The following is a 15064-nucleotide window of genomic DNA, read 5'->3' on the forward strand; positions in this document are numbered from 1 at the left end:
TGTAGGTAGTTAAATGAGGTAGTATACTGAAGGATTTGCAACAGCAAATGCACAGGTTTCTACACAGGGTAAATATAGCTTTGCTCTGATACACTTAAGCATTACAGAAATAATAAACTCATCTATTGAGATCACACAATAGAATCAGTTCACTTTTCAGTAAATCCTAAATATTTCACCATCAAAAGCTTCAGGACATATTTTCAGACCTTTCAAGCCAATATGCATGTACAAAAATGCATGCGAATTTGTTTGCGTAAATTGCATACACATTTATCACAACTGTAAAAGCAAATGATCCATTATCCTAATGGATCAACACATGCAATTACAAAAACTGCATACACATTTTTGGTAAACAGGAGTACCTTACACATGCATTTCTCTAGCCTACCACTTGTGTTAATGATGATTTCAATTGTCATGACTGTAACAAATGTGCAAGGAGAGAGATTTCTGACCAATAAATGGAGAAGCCAACTTGTAGTTAGGGAGGAAGGAAGGAAAGATCAGAGAAAGCTAGAATGACTAAAGAAGAAATTATTTATTTGTACATACAAAAGGCAATATTTAAGACTAATAATGTACAGTATCACCAATATCAGAATCATCAATTGTTGCTCTATTTCTACACCAGGCTGACTGACTGAAATGAAGATCTTCTTGTACAGGTTTATATCAACCCATTCTTTCCAGCTGTCTCCCTTGTACACACTTCCTCTTCAGTTAAGGAATAAGATTCCCAGTCATAAGAAGTCCCTTTTTATTCTTACCTTAAACCATTCAGCATAAGGCATGAACACAGCAGGACCCTCAAGGGCAGCCTGACGAGCTATCAAGAATGCAGTGATCATGTTTTCCATATCGTAATTCTCAAATGCTTTTATCAGCAGACTGCTCAGTAGGTCTAGAAAAGGTATAACAATAGCCCAGACACACTAAATAACTGTAGTAAAAACTTAATGGAATCTTGGCAACTGTGCTGGATTACTACTACAATAAATGCAGCCAATTACCTGTGATAAAAGAGGTCTGGGAAACAGTGGCAAGTGGCAGCACATAATACTACACCACCGATTCAAATTTGGGAGAGGCTTTGGGACTTGATCTTTTCATATATAATAAAAAGGCACTTTTGCTATTCTACGTACCTTTTAGGCTCTACAGGGCTCCAAGCACTGCACAGAATACAGCACCTGAATGCACAATAGGAAACTCAGAAAAATGGAGTCTAACTACTAGTATCACATTGCAAGTGCACATGTGAAGGCAGAAGTCAGACTCTACAACACCCTATCAACCATCTTAATTGCTAATGTGGTTATCACATAACCACTGCTAGCTGAATTTAAAATTTGAGAAATGGGAAAGTCATAGGATGTGGCATGTGCATCAAGCTGCAACTTGGAGTATTTGACTGGAAAAGCAGAGCTCCTGAATTGTTCATTATCTTATTTATGACAGCAGACAATTATACAATGTCTGAAGCCATCTAAAATCAGTGATTATAAATTTAATATTATAATGGTAATTATTGTTGACTGTTCAGCATTTGGAAAGCAAGAGACAGCAGTGCACACAAGTTCCCTACCAAGTTTCATAGCCCTCTGTACCTTTAACCAGCTGCTCTGCTTCAGTCTGGCAGACTACCAATGTAGAAAAGCAGGACAGCACGTGCTGCCAGTTCACCTCATGAGTCTCCAGAATCTGCTGCAAATGACACATCAACTTCTCTGCACTGAATGCCACAAATAGCTGGAACACAGGAACAGTGAATCACTTTAGCTATGAATTCTAACATTCACTAGAGTGAAATCCACCCCAGCCTTGCTTCTCACAGGACACTCCAGACTTCTGCCTGATTTTCTGATAAAGCTACATGTCCAACACACCAGCTTCCCAGAGCCCTAGTCTTTTTTGACCCTATTACTGCTACAATAAACAGCAATACTCCCATTTTCTTCAGTGGGAGCAAAGTCAAGTCCGTTAACAAAAACCAAACCACCCAAGTGCCCTGCACTCACCACTTTATTTTTTTAGTTACTGTTATTGTTACATGCTGGAAAAATTAGTGCTTTTACTTCCATTCTCCCTCCTTTATCCACACGCAGTTGTGCAAAATTAATCAAAACAAAATCTTATGACACTCCCTTTCCACCACACTGTTGCCTACCACTATTAGATGATCCAGATTTTGAGACTGAAATACACTGTTCTTGAGAAGTCCCACCTCAATCTAGAGCAGTGGTTCTCAAACTTGGGCCACCACTTGTTCAGGGAAAGCCCCTGGCAGGCCAGGCCAGTTTACCTGCCATGTCTGCAGGTTCGGCCGATCGCAGCTCCCACTGGCCACGGTTCACCGCTCCAAGCCAATGGGGGCTGCAGGAAGGGCAGCCAGCACATCTCTCAGCCACACCGCTTCCCGCGGCCCCCATTGGCATGAAGAGACGAATCACGGCCAGTGGGAGCCGCGATTGGCCTAAGCTGTGGACCCGGCAGGTAAACAAACTGGCCCAGCCTGCCAGGGGCTTTCCCTGAACAAGTGGCACCCCAAGTTTGAGAACCACTGATCTAGAGTACATTAGCATTTCAACAAGAAAAATCAGTACATAAACTGGAGTAAATATATTCTTAAACCAATTTTAATACATCGAGCAGTGACAGTTTTCAGACATTGAAGATGTGCAAAAATGTAAACAATATTCTCTTAGCAAATCTTGGGAGACAGACGTACTTTGCGATACAAGGTAGTAAGCAGTGGGCAGGTTCTTGCAAAGCTCCACTCTCTCTGCATATGAATGGCATCAGATGCTGCATCCACAGGAAAGAAAACAAGTTTTTTTTACCACAAATAGTTAAATAAAAACATGAAACCTCCCTGAAATCTGGCATCCAGATATATTTCAGACAGTAATTCACAACCCTTCCTCACACTTTAACTGACAGCCTGCAATTAGCACTATGTGTAAACGTCTCCCAATTCGCAGGCAAGCAGTGCCACACCACAGTTCAATGGGGCTATTTTCCACATGCTTTGCAGTCCAAATGTATTTCTTCCTGGACAAGTCATACTTTAGAGTAGGCACCAAAGACCAGCAGCCCTCCTGCTTTAAAATTTGATGTAAGCCAATAGAAAATAACCCACACAAATAAAAAAAGTGACATCAAGCATTGGGGAGGACTGTATTGTACACTTAGAAACCAAATCTTTCCTGTAACTGTATCACATTACAGCAGAGGATTGATGCACTAGCTACAACATGAAGAGCTAGCCTTTCCTTCCTTGATTCCTACCTTTCAACAAAGGATTGTAGGTAAGAATCTTAGTCAGAGTGTGAATGAAGAACTGTTGCAGAGACTCTGGAAAGCTGGTGCTTTTGTACATTGTCACAGTGAATATGTTCAGCCTACAAATGAAAACAACAAAAGAACTGTTCAGGAACAATAAATGGGAGCCATGATCCACAATGAATGGAGTACAGTTGATGACTCTTTCCCTTTAAATTTGTTTTCACCAGTCTTATAATACATACAAAAAGAGGTTACTGTGTATTTTGCTCAAACTATCAGCTCACACAATAACTAAGGACAGGACTGAAGACTGAAAGATGCATATGTAAGCAGGGGAATGGTCCTGCTATTCTGAGGAACTTTCCTGGCTTCTGCACTACCCTGGTGAAGTGGGCTAGTGAAAGGATCTGAGTCCTTGCTCCCACTTCTTTTACCCAGAGGCCTCCCTGCCCTCGAGGACTCCCCTTCCACTCTCCTGTGTGGCAGAGTCCTCATAACCCCAAGAAGGCGGGGCCCAGGATTCCTGGGGGGCTCAACCTCCAACCCTGCTGTGGTCACCTGGGACAGGGGCTAGGGTGTCCCCACTCCAGGGTAGTCTCTCTGCACTGCGCACCTCCCTGACCCACTGATCATTTCATACAATTTAAAGCAAATACAAGTTGTTTAACAATTAATTTTAAAAAAAGAGTAAGGAAAAATGGGAAAGGTTAAAGGAAAACACATCACCCTGCTCCATGGCAGGGAACATCACAAACAGTGTCTCTGGACATCAGGGCACTTCACAGTCTGTTCTTTGTGGGTCCCAGGTCTCCTCAGGCCCTGGCAGTGCTGTAGGGATGCTGCGAGTTGGACACTTCCAATGGTGGTGGGACCCTTCTTCCCAGTGTCAGCCCCCCATCAGGTTAAGATCCCCCTCTCAGTCTGGCCTGCAAGGACCCTTGGCTGGGGGCGTCTTTTTGCACTGGGCCCTTTGCCCAAGGTCCCCCTTTGGCTGGACCCAGTTGCTCACCACACCTGGCTCTGTGGCTGCAGCTCTGCCCCCAGCACAGGATCTGCTCTCCCTGGGCTGTCTCTGGCTCTGTGACTCTGCTCCCAACTCTGATCTGCTTCCTGGGCTGCTTTTCTGGCCCCTCTGGGCTCTGCTCCCCAGCTCAGCTTGGGCCCCTACTTTCTCCTTAGGTCAGCCTCACTCTGTCTGACCCAGGCAATTCCAGCTCACAGGGGACGGGACCTCCCTGGCCTCCTGACTCCCTGATTAGCCTACCTGCCCTATCAATCAGGCTCAGAGGCTGAGGCTGACCTGAAGCATTGGCCTCTCCCCATTCTTTTAGTGCTGGGAGCTAGCCAACCAAAACACCCCACTGAATGTTAGTAAGGGGGCAGCAGTCCCCTGATACATAGCAGGAATGCTAATTGGGAATAGAACCAAAGCAAGACTAACGGTGTCTGGAAGCTCAGGAGGAGAGCTGAACTGATGGAAGCTGCAGGGGACAGGAAGATGAGAATTAGGGTAGGAATAACTGCCAGGACAGTCACAGAATGCCATGTGAGGATACCCTACAATTCAGGACTGGCAGCTATGTTGCCAAAGTATATTTTACTACACTTACATTTATTTTCTACAGATACCGTCTATGGTGTCTGCATAGGTATATTTGATGAGGGAACGGAATGCCAAAAATAAGTAGCCATACTTTTAAATTATTTGTAAACAGGTTAAAATATGCTCATTTTATAATTTTTTATGTCTACAGAAAACAGACATGCAACAGTGGGAAAAACACAAACAAAACTCACAGGAAGAGATTTCTTACCAGCATTTCACAGCCTGTAATTTAGAAGAATCTTCCTGTTTTTCATTAGCAAGAGCATCAAGTACCCCTGATTCCCCAAAATAAAAAAAAAACAAAAACAAAAAGACACAAATAGTCAAAGGAAGAGAAAGAAAGGTGTCATTAAACAACATGGAGGAACTAATTAGAACAAGCAACATATGCATCCTTTAAGGAGGTGACCCCTTTAGGGAAATGTGCAGCAGGAACCATTCGTCAGTGCTTGGATCTTATAAAAATTTCTCCAAGTAATACAAGGGCTTAAAAGCTACTAATACTAACCTTGAACCACTTTAAATGGCTCCCCAGCATGTGCTAGAAATTAAACCATTTAAAGATGCACATAAATTAAAATTTTTAATTTCCAAACCCTAGGGCCCTAGGTTCTGAAGTTTGATGTGCTAGTGTAGATCCTCACACCTGTTTGGCGTCCCACTAAAGACAATAGGATTCTGCATGGAGGAAGGTAGTTTGTGCTAGAAGATCATATATTCACTTATTCTTTAGTGGATGACTAATTCTCCTCACTATATTAAAGAGAAAGCAGAATGCAGCTTGTCCGTCCCAACTCTGGGGTTTTCCCATGTTATATCTACTAAGTAACACTCAAGTGAAGACTAGGCCTACTGCATTAATTGCTGACAAAGACAACAAAGTGCACTGGCAACTCACATGCTGTACTCTCTTGGCCCATCAAGTTACAGTTCTCGTTGACCAGACAAAATGCTGATCTTTTACTCCAGTGCAGTGGTTTTCAACCTGTGGTCCACAGACCCCTGGAGGTCCACACCTCCATCTGAAATTTTCTAGGGGGTCCACAAATGGAAAGAGATTGAAAGCCACTGCTCTAGTGAATGTGGTAGAGAGAACAGCTTTTCTGTTTCTTGCTCCATCACATCTTTAAAAGCCTCAATGACTGAAGGGAAATCAATAAAGAACTCCTGAGCTTTAAGGAAAGAGCCCTTTGATTAAGAGTGGGGTTCTCTAGTGACCCACTTTTAAAAGGAAATGTACTGGGATTCAGGAGACATACAGATGCCCCAAACTTGTTCCTTATCTGCCAGACCCTGCTATTTTCTCCCTTCCTAAAGGGGAATAAATTAATGTGAAATAGAGGAGACTAAGGGAAGGGAGAGGAGAAAAACCACTGATCTACAGACACAGGAGCTCACTATCACTGTATACCTAATATAAAGCATAATGCTCCCACCACTTGTCTCACACAGACACTTCTCCCCCAGACCAAAGGTCTTTGTTAAATCATTAAGTTATTTTATATAAAATATCTAAATCTGCTTTAAGGCAGTTGATTAGTTACTGAAGTGTAAAGAGCCCAGTAGTGTCACAGATGTAAATTAAGCAAGCTAAATTTAAGAATTAGTATTAAGGCCCTTATAATTTTCCCTTTTGTGGAATACCCTGCAGTTTATATACAGTTCTGGGCTGTATTATACTGGCACTGAGAAACCAGACAAACAACTGGTCAACAGCATGACAGCCACACGTGAGGATTAGGGCAATATGCTAGTCTACAAAGCATCAGTGGCAATGACTGGGTGCTCATCCTGCAGAGAGACAGCTGCATGGACAGCACAGAAACAGGTGAGGAAGATCATCTGCTGCTGATCGGAAAAGCTTTGACATCTGTTTGGTCTTTTTGGCATTGTGATGAAAATCCAGGCATTACTATTCTTGCCCAATCAGCAATATCATCAGGACTGGCCAGCACAAGATGGATACATGATTCATGGGAAAATTCAGGGAGACTAGTAATTTGAAGATTACACGTGCAATTTAAATTACAAGGTCTCATTCCTGGCTCATTGTTATTAACACATCACTATATAAAGATATTTCAAATTTTACAAAAAAAGTTATTCTGCTAGTTAAAGTTGCAGCATTATGGCGACAATGACTTAGCACCAAGTCACTTGTATAAAACATGCAAATTCCAAGTTCTTAGTCAGAGAGCTAGTATAAAAAAAACAAGGGGTTATCTGCAATGCAAGAGGAAGCTCATGGGGGAAGGTGCATCAGAGAAATCTTAAATGACAAGCGATGTACATGATGCAACACAACAGAGGAAATCCATCACTAGTAAACAACTCCTTAATGCCCTTGGAAATCTCCCAGGAAAGAATGGAGGTATGGCTAGCAAAGTACAATCCTAGTAAACTGTTACAAAGCCCCAAATTATAAATAATCAATACTTACATGTCAACATTTGTTGCAGTACAGCATAACAGATCTATTTAAAATTAACAAATTAAGACCATTTAGCATTTAAGAAGGCTGTTAAGTATGTTCAGAGACAGTATATTGGCTCAAAAATTAAATTATCTTAAAATTCCTAATTTAAAGATTAACTGTTAACATACAACTATTTGTAGTATAAACACAGTATATAGGCTTTCCCAATTTTTTTTTCTCCACTACTTCACAGTATTTTGCACAGCACACTGGAAAGGAAGCAGAGCAATCAAGCAAAATCTGTATGTAGAAAAGAAAATGGTGACCCCGAAAAGAGTTACTGTGACAATTCATCATCTCAAAAATAATCTTTACAAAGCATATCGGTTTTGAAAAAAGCCAGTTTCATAAATTAGTTCAGGAAGGTCCATGATAAACTCTCAAAGAATCACCTCTGCATTGGCCTCCTCACTGTTTACCTCTCTGATTGCTCTCCTGACTTATTGTCCTGTCTATGTTAAATTGTAAGCAATTTGCAGCACAGATTGTGTCTTATTCTGTATGCTATAAAGCACCACATATATCAATGCTGCTTTAAAAAAAAAAAAAAAGAAAGAAAAAAGGTATAAATAGTAGCATTTTGCCCTTACATGGTGGATTTTCTGGAATTCCACCTTCTTTCCCAGATCTGAAGTTTGCTGAAATCCATTCTGAAGAAACATGATCACAAAGTCTGCAAATCAAGAACAAACAACTGTTTCAGCATTCCCTTCTACCTACAATGAAAGAACACATCCAGTCTCCCAGAAGGGCTACTACTGGTAAAGTTTCATTTGTTACACAGCAAAGTTAGCCTAGTGTTGGGCAACCTCACTATCTCCTTAGAGGTAAAATTATTTCATATACGCAATGACCAGACACATCAGATATCAGAGGTGCTCACATACTTCAATCATAGCGGCCATATAAGAACTTAAATAGATCAGACAGTTCATTGACTCACATATTCCAGTGTCATGCAATCAATACAACAGAATGCCAATACGTTGTTTGTTACACATCTTACACAAAATAATTTTACAAAGTGATTTATCATCTCTTCCTCATGCTACAAATTCAAATGCATGAAGAGTTAATTGGCTCTTTGGAGTTTTACACTCCAGGTGAGCCTTTTCAGAAGAGAAATCCCACTGTGCCTGAGGAGATCTGTGGAAAAGGATTAACCCACACCACTATTAGAAGAGATTCACTCAGTGCAGACAAAAGCTCAGACTGAATGTTGAATTTTCAAGAATGCATGTATTTGAACAGTGAACATGCAGAAATTTCAATCAAATACCTCAGTTTGCCTGGCAGTACCTGACCAAGTGCACTGGTCAAAAGATCTGACTGGTACTCAGTCAAATTACCAAGCTATTGGCTTTTTCTGAACCAGGAGAGAAGCAGAAAATTAGACAAAAAGGTGGGCAGAGAAGAAAACATAAAATGGACTCCTGGTTAGCATTAGGGGTTTTTTTCCAATAGCCAAATGGATGATGGGTACTATACAGAGGTGGCATGATCAGGATGCAGGAAATGAGTACTAGTGACACACATCACCACCAGCGCCCCTTGCTGGTCAAAAAAACGAACTTCAGGCTACTAACCTAATGTAACAGAATATTAAACGTTTACTTGCAAAGCTACATGCTAGAAGCGATGAAAGACAAATGGAATAGTGGGGACAGGATAGAAGAAAGAGCAACAGGAGATTTTAGCCACCACAACTCTAATGATATCATGGTCGGTACTGGTATGGACAGTCTCTTAATTATTAAAACAAAGTTATGTGGGAAGAAAGAAGGAAACTTATGGTTTCAGATTAATAGTCAAAGAATTCACTGTCTTAAATTCCCTTAACAATATAGAAATGTAGCCCATTCATTAAAAAAAAAAAAGAAAAAAAAAGAATACAAGCTGAAGACTGTTTACATGCACCTAAAGTTCTGAGTTGAATGTTGTCTGTTGTAGATTCTAACGCTTAAGTACTTTAGAACACGCTGTGTTAAATGCCTAAACTCAAAGTGCTACCTGAGAGTATGTGCCCAGAAAGCTCCACATCCAGGGAAGAACTGTCTGTCTGTTTACACAGCAGACAAAGGCTGCTGCATAACCACTCCACCACAGCAGAGGTGTCTGAATTGCTGAGAAGACAACAAAAGCAGGTTTGATTTGTTTCACTCTCTTGATTGTGATATTTGTTTTTCCTCCAGCTAACATTCATTCACATTCAGGAGAGGACAGATGCCTCCACTTGACTCCATGTCTAGTACTGATTTCTTAAAAGCTGTGCCATCTGAAAGCTCTATTTCCTTTATAAAATATTTCAGAATGAATGTGCCCACAAAAAGAGAACTGATTTTGAAATCTCATGTTAAATTAATTCTTTATTTCCACCATAAAAATATATCCATAAAGAACTGTAAGAAAAAAAGCTCTCTTTAGTCTCGAAGGAACTACCTAACATCCTGTGGGTGGTTTCTTCAGGTCACATAGTTGTTTTTTCAAAGTTCAACTAATTAAAATAGGCAATGCATGCAATTATCCCACCCAGTATCAGTAACAGAAAAATAAAGCAATATCATTATCAGGGGAGTCAAGAAATCTCCAACCTCCTCACATACCATAAGAGAATCATCTGAAGGATTGTTTGATTTTACTTATTAGAACACTGTGGCACAATGCTGTGCAGGGTTTCAATCACATGACTGCTACCGGAACTGAATCTGTAAATTCTCAGGATGACAAAATTTTTGCCAAATGATTCCTAAAATGGGACCTATGGAAAGTTTATCAGAAAGCACAATCATTCCAGTATATCTTAACACGTAACTTCAGTCTATCATCAAGGTTTCTGTCCTATATCAATTTATAGTGTAGAGGTAAATTTATTCTCTAAGGTATAACTCTGTTGTAATACTCTGCCTTGTAAAGACAGAAGTGCGCAGCTTGTGCACAGTAAGATCCCTGTTCTAGACCAATTTTACTTTTTAGTGGCCAAATAAGAACTTCTGGAGCAAATTTTAAGACACAAACAACTAATCCCAGACAGGTTTCAGAGTAGCAGCCGTGTTAGTCTGTATCCGCAAAAAGAACAGGAGTACTTGTGGCATCTTAGAGACTAGCACATTTATTTCAGCATAAGCTTTCATGGGCTACAGCTCACTTCTTAAGGCTTCTATATGTTTTGAGAGAATAAAGACATCTGCAAATGTATAAACCTCTGCTTACCTCTCCAGCAGCTCTCCCAAGCTAACGATGTTGCCTCTGTGCAGGTGCCACACAACTTCCAACACGGGAGGATTCTGAGAGGAATAATGCTACAGTCAGATGACAGTGGGTAACATTTACAATAGCAAACTTTCCAGTGGCAAACAGTAAAAGAAAATTAAAAACTGGTTTGTCAAATTAAGGGTATGAAAACTCTGAGCTCATCATTACAACAGTAATATATAAAATACCAATTAAAAAAAAGTTACCATAGACCTATTCTCTCCTACCCACTTTTGACATGTTTTTTAATAAAGATAAATAATTCAGGTCACTTTACGTCCCTGGAATAATCCTGATTACATGTCTTCTAAAGGGGCAATGGACACCTCAACAGATTTGAGAATAACTAGGGCTGTTGATCAATCACAAAACTCAAAAATTAATCACGATTTATCACAGTTTTATTGAACTGTTAAATAGAATACCAATTGAAATTTATTAAATATTTTGGATGTTTTTCTACATTTTCATATATATTGTATTCTGTGTTATAACTGAAATCAGTGTGTATTATTTTTTATTATAAATATTTGCACTGTAAAAATTATAAACAAAAGAAATAGTATTTTTCAATTCACCTCATACAGGTACTATAGTGCACTCTCTTTGTCCTGAAAGTGCAACTTACAAATGTAGAATTTTTGTTGTTCCATAACTACATTCAAAAACAAAACATAAAACTTTAGAGCCTACAAGTCCACACAGTCCTACTTCTTGTTCAGCCAAGCACTAAAAACAAAAAAACAGTTTGTTTACATTTACAGGAGATAATGCTGCCCTCTTCTTATTTTCTGGTAACATTGCAAATAAGAACAGGCATTTGCATGGCACTTTTGTAGCTGGCATTGCAAGGTATTTACGTGCCAGATATGCTAAACATTTGTATGCCCCTTCATGCTTCAGCCACCATTCCAGAGGACATGCTTCCATGCTGATGACATTCGTTAAAAAAATGCGTTAATGCTCCTTGGGGGAGAACTGTATGTCCCCTACTCTGTTTTATTTGCATTGTGCCATATATTTTATGCTATAGCAGTCTTGGATGATGACTCAATATCTTGCTCATTTTAAGAACACTTTTACTGCAGATTTGACAAAATGCAAAGAAGATACCAATGTGAGATTTCTAACAACAGCTACAGCACTCGACCCAAGTTTTAAGAATCTGAAGTGCCTTCCAAAATCTGAGAGGCATGAGGTGTGGAACATGCTCTCAGAAGTCTTAAAAGAGCAACACTCTGATGCAGAAACTACAGAACCCAAACCACCAAAAAAGAAAGCTGTTTTGGATTGTTATTGAGCAGAACCCCTCATCATCAGGGACACATGTCCCCTGGAACGGTGGCTGAAGCATGAAAGGACATATCAATCTTTAGCACATTTGGCACGTAAATATCTCGTGACGCTGGCTACAACAGTGCCATGAGAACGCCTGTTCTTGCTTTCAGGTGACATTGTAAACAAGAAGCCGGCAGCATTATCGCCTGCAAATGTAAACAAACTTGTTTGCCTGAGCGATCGGCTGAACAAGAAGTAGGACTGAGTGGACTTGCAGGCTCTAAAATTGTAAACTGTTTTATTTTTGAATACAGTTTTTCTGTACATAATTCTACATTTGTAAGTTCAACTTTCATGATAAAGAGATTGCACTACTGTACTTTGTATTAGGTGAACTGAAAAATACTGTTTCTTTTGTTTTTTACAGTGCAAATACTTGTAAACAAAAATAAATATAAAGTGAGCACTGTACACTTTGTATTCTGAAATCAATATTTGAAAATGTAGAAAACATCCAAAAATATTTAAATTGCATTCTATTATTGTTTAATCAAGCGATTAATGGCCATTCATTTTTTAAAATCGCTTGACAGCCCTAGTGACAATATAAAACCCAAAGTAGACAGACATTGAGAGTAAATTACCTTTCCCTACAGAGGAGGATTGAAACTTGCAGAGCTGCTGTTTGTGTTGCACATTTTTTGTGGAAAATAGATCTCACCCTCCAGTGCTATCAATCTAGCATTTTTCACAAACACTAGCATTCACATAAAAAGCAGAATGACAGGTAGTACCTTACAGTCACTACCACTCTTAGATTCCAAAAGCCAGTCAGCCAATGCTAAATGCTAATGCTCCTTTTTCTCATGGCAAGTGTTGAATGCAGAAGCCAGTCAGGTGGCTTAAAAAAATGGAAACTACATAACTATTTGCATTATAGCTAGTATGTTATTAAACAATCAATAGCATATGAAAAGGGGCATTTACTATTCCAGGTATCAGCATGCTTCAGAGGCACTGTGAAGCAGAATGAAAAATAAAGAGCTTTCAAACACCCAGGAAGACTCATTATTAAGAATATAACATGCATGACCAAGAATTTTCTATTGCTTTTAGTTAAACTCTTTACCCAGAAGTCTACTAATGTTCGTCCTCCCCCATCAGAAACGATCATCTTTTTTAAAATACTGTCCTACTTTGCAAGCCATCTCCTGTTCACCTGTTGCAGGCACTATCAAACAGCCATTAATATTTGAGGCGGGGGGGGGGGAAGGGTATCCTTACTGGCTTCTTTCCCCAGTATGTACAGCCCTTTTAAATTAATTCACATAGCTTTAATAGATTTTAGTTTTAAAATATTTTTAATGGAAAACATTTATGCTCTATCAATTAAAGACAGAATTATGCTTTTAAAGCACCAAAATGGCCATGGTGACTCCCAGGGAAACTCAAGATGGCCACCATCCTTCAAGAAGTAGGACCAATAAGCTCCTGAGCATGCTGCTATAGGCCATTAACAGTACTGGAAAGAGGAAATCAGATTACTAGATTTCTGCAGTCTACTTTAGAGTTACCCCTCACTTTTCAGGGCATAACAAGAGAATTTAATATGCACTACTGGGTTCCACCCAAATAATCAAGATGTTCTGAAGTTGCATCTGAAGAAGTGGGTATTCACCCACGAAAGCTCATGCTCCAAAACGTCTGTTAGTCTATAAGGTGCCACAGGATTCTTTGCTGCTGTCCCTACAGTGTGCAGGACCAGCATCTCTCTTCAGAGGTCTTACCTGCATTTTCCAAAGTTCTTGACAGAAGAGCAAACGACAGAAGGCATTGGGCACCAACAAATCCTTGACAGTTTGAAGCAAATAAGACAGTTTCTTCTGGAATGGAAAAAGTTCCCTCTGTAAATATTACATGTAATTATAAAAATATTTTCCTGTTTTTCCTTATTTGTTAAATTTTAGTGACTGAATGGCTCAGGGGATGGAGTAGTGAGGTTTTCACCTTTGGGTTATGAGTTCAAATGCACCACGTCAGTAGTGACCGAAATCCCTGTTACATGACAGCTTTTCAACTATTTTTGTTCACCCAGTGATGGCAGCGCAGCGATGTGAATTCATGAATTCAAGCATCAGAAGCGAGAGTCACCCCTATACCACCAGGACCTGACGGCTGTTCAGTGTCCTTGGTGAAGTGAGTTGGTAGTCTCAGTACAGCTTCTGGTGTCCACACACACAAGTCAACACAATAATTAGCTACAACTGCAAGCAGGATGCTAAAAATTAAACAATGGACACAATAAAATTAACCCTCTTGGGAAGGACTGGGACATACTAAAGAAAAGTCATATACAAGAAGCTTGTTCAGCCACTACTCACACTGTACTATCTCTGTAGATAAACAGAGGATATCATTTCCAGGCCTGTCAGTTCAGTAGCTTTCATACTTAGGAAAAGAATGCTCCATTTCTAAGGATGTTACAACATACAGATATGACCCATCAGCTACCTAGTTCCATTCCTGGTTTTGTATTTTTTTTTAATCTTTTGAGGACTATATACACATTTATGGAGGCCAGACAGAGTGAGCTTAAAATGTAAAAACAAAAATAACCATTAACAATGCCTTTTCCCTCCCAGTGTTCATCTTTGTGGGCATAAGAGAAAAGATTTTCCTCTTACTCTCTGCTCCAAGTTCAACAATGCAGCTTGGTTGGACTCCCTGGAAATGTTGCAAATCTGGTCAATGTTGGTAGCCGTAGTTTTGGCTGACAAGATTCCTATTGGTACTCCCAGCCTCGAGGCCTGCTCCTGCAGAATGGAGACTAGAACATAAAGCGAAGTTAACAGTGTGAGGATTCCGGGCTGAGCACTAGACTGGGAACCAACAACTCCCGAGTTGTAATCCTGGCTAACTGTCTCTCCATCTATGGCTTTGGGTAAATTGCTTGATCTCCTTCCCTGTCTCATTTTCCCCAATCCACAAAATGGACAGAACACCACCTACCTCAAAAGGGTGTTGTGATGATCCCTTGTTTGTAAAGTGCTCGCTGACTAACAGTATTAGAGCTCTTGTTTGTCTCTCTGAGGCACAAACTTTGAAAATAATCAAAATATTCAGAAGCCAGGGGACTTTACCTGTCAGTTTCTGACAGACTT

At 40.0% G+C, this 15064-nt stretch overlaps 1 protein-coding gene across 6 annotated transcripts in view; it reads right to left on the bottom strand.

Annotated features, from left to right (window-relative positions):
- Window positions 1-15064, bottom strand: part of FANCA (FA complementation group A) — a 61921-nt gene that overhangs the window by 41306 nt on the left and 5551 nt on the right. For 5 of the 6 annotated variants that reach the window (XR_004002789.1, XM_030581405.1, XM_030581406.1 and 2 more), the window contains exons 4-14: window positions 14588-14730; window positions 13691-13786; window positions 10584-10657; window positions 9384-9496; window positions 7964-8046; window positions 7338-7371; window positions 5106-5172; window positions 3295-3407; window positions 2735-2811; window positions 1614-1755; window positions 774-907 (exon numbers count right to left, since the gene is read on the bottom strand). Coding sequence is in view for 5 of the 6 variants with exons in the window: in XM_030581405.1 (XP_030437265.1) it covers window positions 774-907; window positions 1614-1755; window positions 2735-2811; window positions 3295-3407; window positions 5106-5172; window positions 7338-7371; window positions 7964-8046; window positions 9384-9496; window positions 10584-10657; window positions 13691-13786; window positions 14588-14730 (1076 nt within the window). In the remaining variant the exon portion in view is untranslated. The remainder of the gene's footprint in view (window positions 1-773; window positions 908-1613; window positions 1756-2734; window positions 2812-3294; window positions 3408-5105; window positions 5173-7337; window positions 7372-7963; window positions 8047-9383; window positions 9497-10583; window positions 10658-13690; window positions 13787-14587; window positions 14731-15064) is intronic. The other variant, XM_030581407.1, reaches the window with a different exon arrangement.

Source organism: Gopherus evgoodei, chromosome 12 (genome assembly GCF_007399415.2).
Source record: "Gopherus evgoodei ecotype Sinaloan lineage chromosome 12, rGopEvg1_v1.p, whole genome shotgun sequence".
In the NCBI taxonomy this organism is placed as follows: Eukaryota; Metazoa; Chordata; order Testudines; family Testudinidae; genus Gopherus; species Gopherus evgoodei.